This window comes from Sinocyclocheilus grahami, unplaced genomic scaffold, assembly GCF_001515645.1.
Source record: "Sinocyclocheilus grahami isolate Dianchi unplaced genomic scaffold, SAMN03320097.WGS_v1.1 scaffold3692.1, whole genome shotgun sequence".
In the NCBI taxonomy this organism is placed as follows: Eukaryota; Metazoa; Chordata; class Actinopteri; order Cypriniformes; family Cyprinidae; genus Sinocyclocheilus; species Sinocyclocheilus grahami.
In genome coordinates, this window is record NW_015508775.1 from 9759 (window position 1) to 11713 (window position 1955).

The 1955-nt window shown below is 43.1% G+C and overlaps 1 protein-coding gene across 1 annotated transcript in view; it reads left to right on the plus strand.

Annotated features, from left to right (window-relative positions):
- Positions 1-1955, plus strand: part of LOC107576444 (bromodomain testis-specific protein-like) — a 7615-nt gene that overhangs the window by 4252 nt on the left and 1408 nt on the right. Inside the window, exons 6-9 of the mRNA XM_016262619.1 lie at positions 1049-1160; positions 1256-1323; positions 1409-1602; positions 1885-1953. Coding sequence (XP_016118105.1) covers positions 1049-1160; positions 1256-1323; positions 1409-1602; positions 1885-1953 — 443 coding nt within the window. The remainder of the gene's footprint in view (positions 1-1048; positions 1161-1255; positions 1324-1408; positions 1603-1884; positions 1954-1955) is intronic.

Consider the following 1955-nt stretch of genomic DNA (forward strand, 5'->3'; position numbering starts at 1 on the left):
TATATCACTAAAGCCCAGTTCAAACTATGTGATTTTAGCCCGATTTTTGGCATGATCTGCTTGACGTAAGGTGTTGTGGGGATTCGTAAACAACAATGGTCGTCAGGACACAAGATTCAATCTTTTCATCTCGTGTAGTGGAGTAGTCATGCACGTCTTTGTCACCTTTTTCTCCTATGATGAGTTTGCATCCTTGAACTTAATATTTAGCCCCTAAAATGTGCATTTTACCAGGGGAACCCCAATCAACAAACATGTATTTTACCCCCCAGAATGAGCTTTTTACCGGGGGACCCCCCTCGAAATGCGATTGGGCTAGTTTTGAGTAGCAATGGGCGGGTTTTGTTGTGAAAACCTGGCAACCCTGATGAAGTCTGTCAACTCAAATCTGCAGACTGGCTCTCATTGTGTCTAAACCGAACGTGACAGAGCGACCGTTGCAAATCATTTGAACTTTGTGTGAGTACATCATAAATCGAACGAGGCATCTATTTACTGTTGGGGATTTTTCGCACCATGCCACATCCAGTGTGGGTGGCATCACTGATCATAATGGGTTCTATAGTATTTTGTCGCGTTGCGCCACCGCTCACGTCCAGTATAGACACGATGTCTGACTTTCGTCAACTAGCGTCAACTTCTCCATGGAGAAAGAGGAATGAGAGCGAGAGCTTGTAAACTGCAGGTGGCAGTTGATCGGAGAAGACCAGCACAGACAAAAGCTGATTCATTTAGAAACAAAGCAAGTGCCTGACTTTATGGATGCATCATTGAATCAAATGATTCTTTCAAAACATTAATTTAACAACTGTGTTGCTTCGAGATGCACAATTGTTCTTCTCAACATTTTTTTTGTGGAACTGTTTTCATTGAAGAAATGGGAGAAAAATACAATGTTGTGTCTAAACTCACTCAATGTTAACTTCTTGTTTGTTAAACTCCTTAAAAAATATATAAAGTTCAGGGATTGGATCCAGATGGATGGTGTTCGGCCTGGTTGCTGTTGGTGACACACAAATCACTTTTTGTACTTGCTTTCTCTCTGCAGCAATGTAAGTTGTTGTCACCTCTGCATGAGAGTCCATTAACCAACATGAGGGATGAGCAGAGCTGCCCAGAGACACTGGAAGAGCCCTCCGTTCAGCTGCACAAAATGCACGGTCAGCATTTCTCCTGCCGTTTTCCTCTGGAGTCCTCTCCTTTTTCTCAATGGTTTCTTGAAACTTTCTTGAAATGGGTTCTTCACGTTTTCTAGGAGCTAAGTACGATGGCAGTGAGCTATGCAAGCCTATTCAAGATGCCAAATCCAACCTGCCTAAAAAGGTACCAATGCTTTATGGGTAGGAAATGGAAAATGCACTCTTTGGTGTTCTCTCCGATAACCTGGACCTGTTCACGTGTGTTTAAGGATATTGTCCTAAAGCATGCTGACTCCTGGACAAGCTTGGGGAAGATGGCTACTCAAACTCCTTGCCAAATCAAATCATCCAAGGAAAGTTTCCAGCAGTTTCGCAAAGTTGCCATGGAGAAAGAGGAACGAGAGAGAGCTCGTAAACTGCAGATGGAAGCTGGTCGAGAGAAGAGCAGCACAGACAAAAGCGGGTATAAACAGAATCTTATTTTTTAGGCAGCCATGTATAAAGTTATAAAGTGTTATGTAAGTTTCATTTTGGAGGAGTTTCAATCTCTGCATGGCTGGAGACATGATTCCAGCTGACCACAGCTTCCCATGGCTCGGTTTCAAAACCTAGCGAGTTTGACAAATGCATTCTAAGTTTCTATTCTGTCATTAATTTGCAGTCATATCCCCATGGCCCACATTTGATTATTATACGACTGTTCTCGCTGATGTAGCTAACAGTGTGGCCTTTTAATGATTTCTAGTCTGACGCAGCAGCTTCAAAAAACCAAGCTGGACTGCCCGCCTTCAAAGCCAGAAGTGGAGTCAGCAGAGC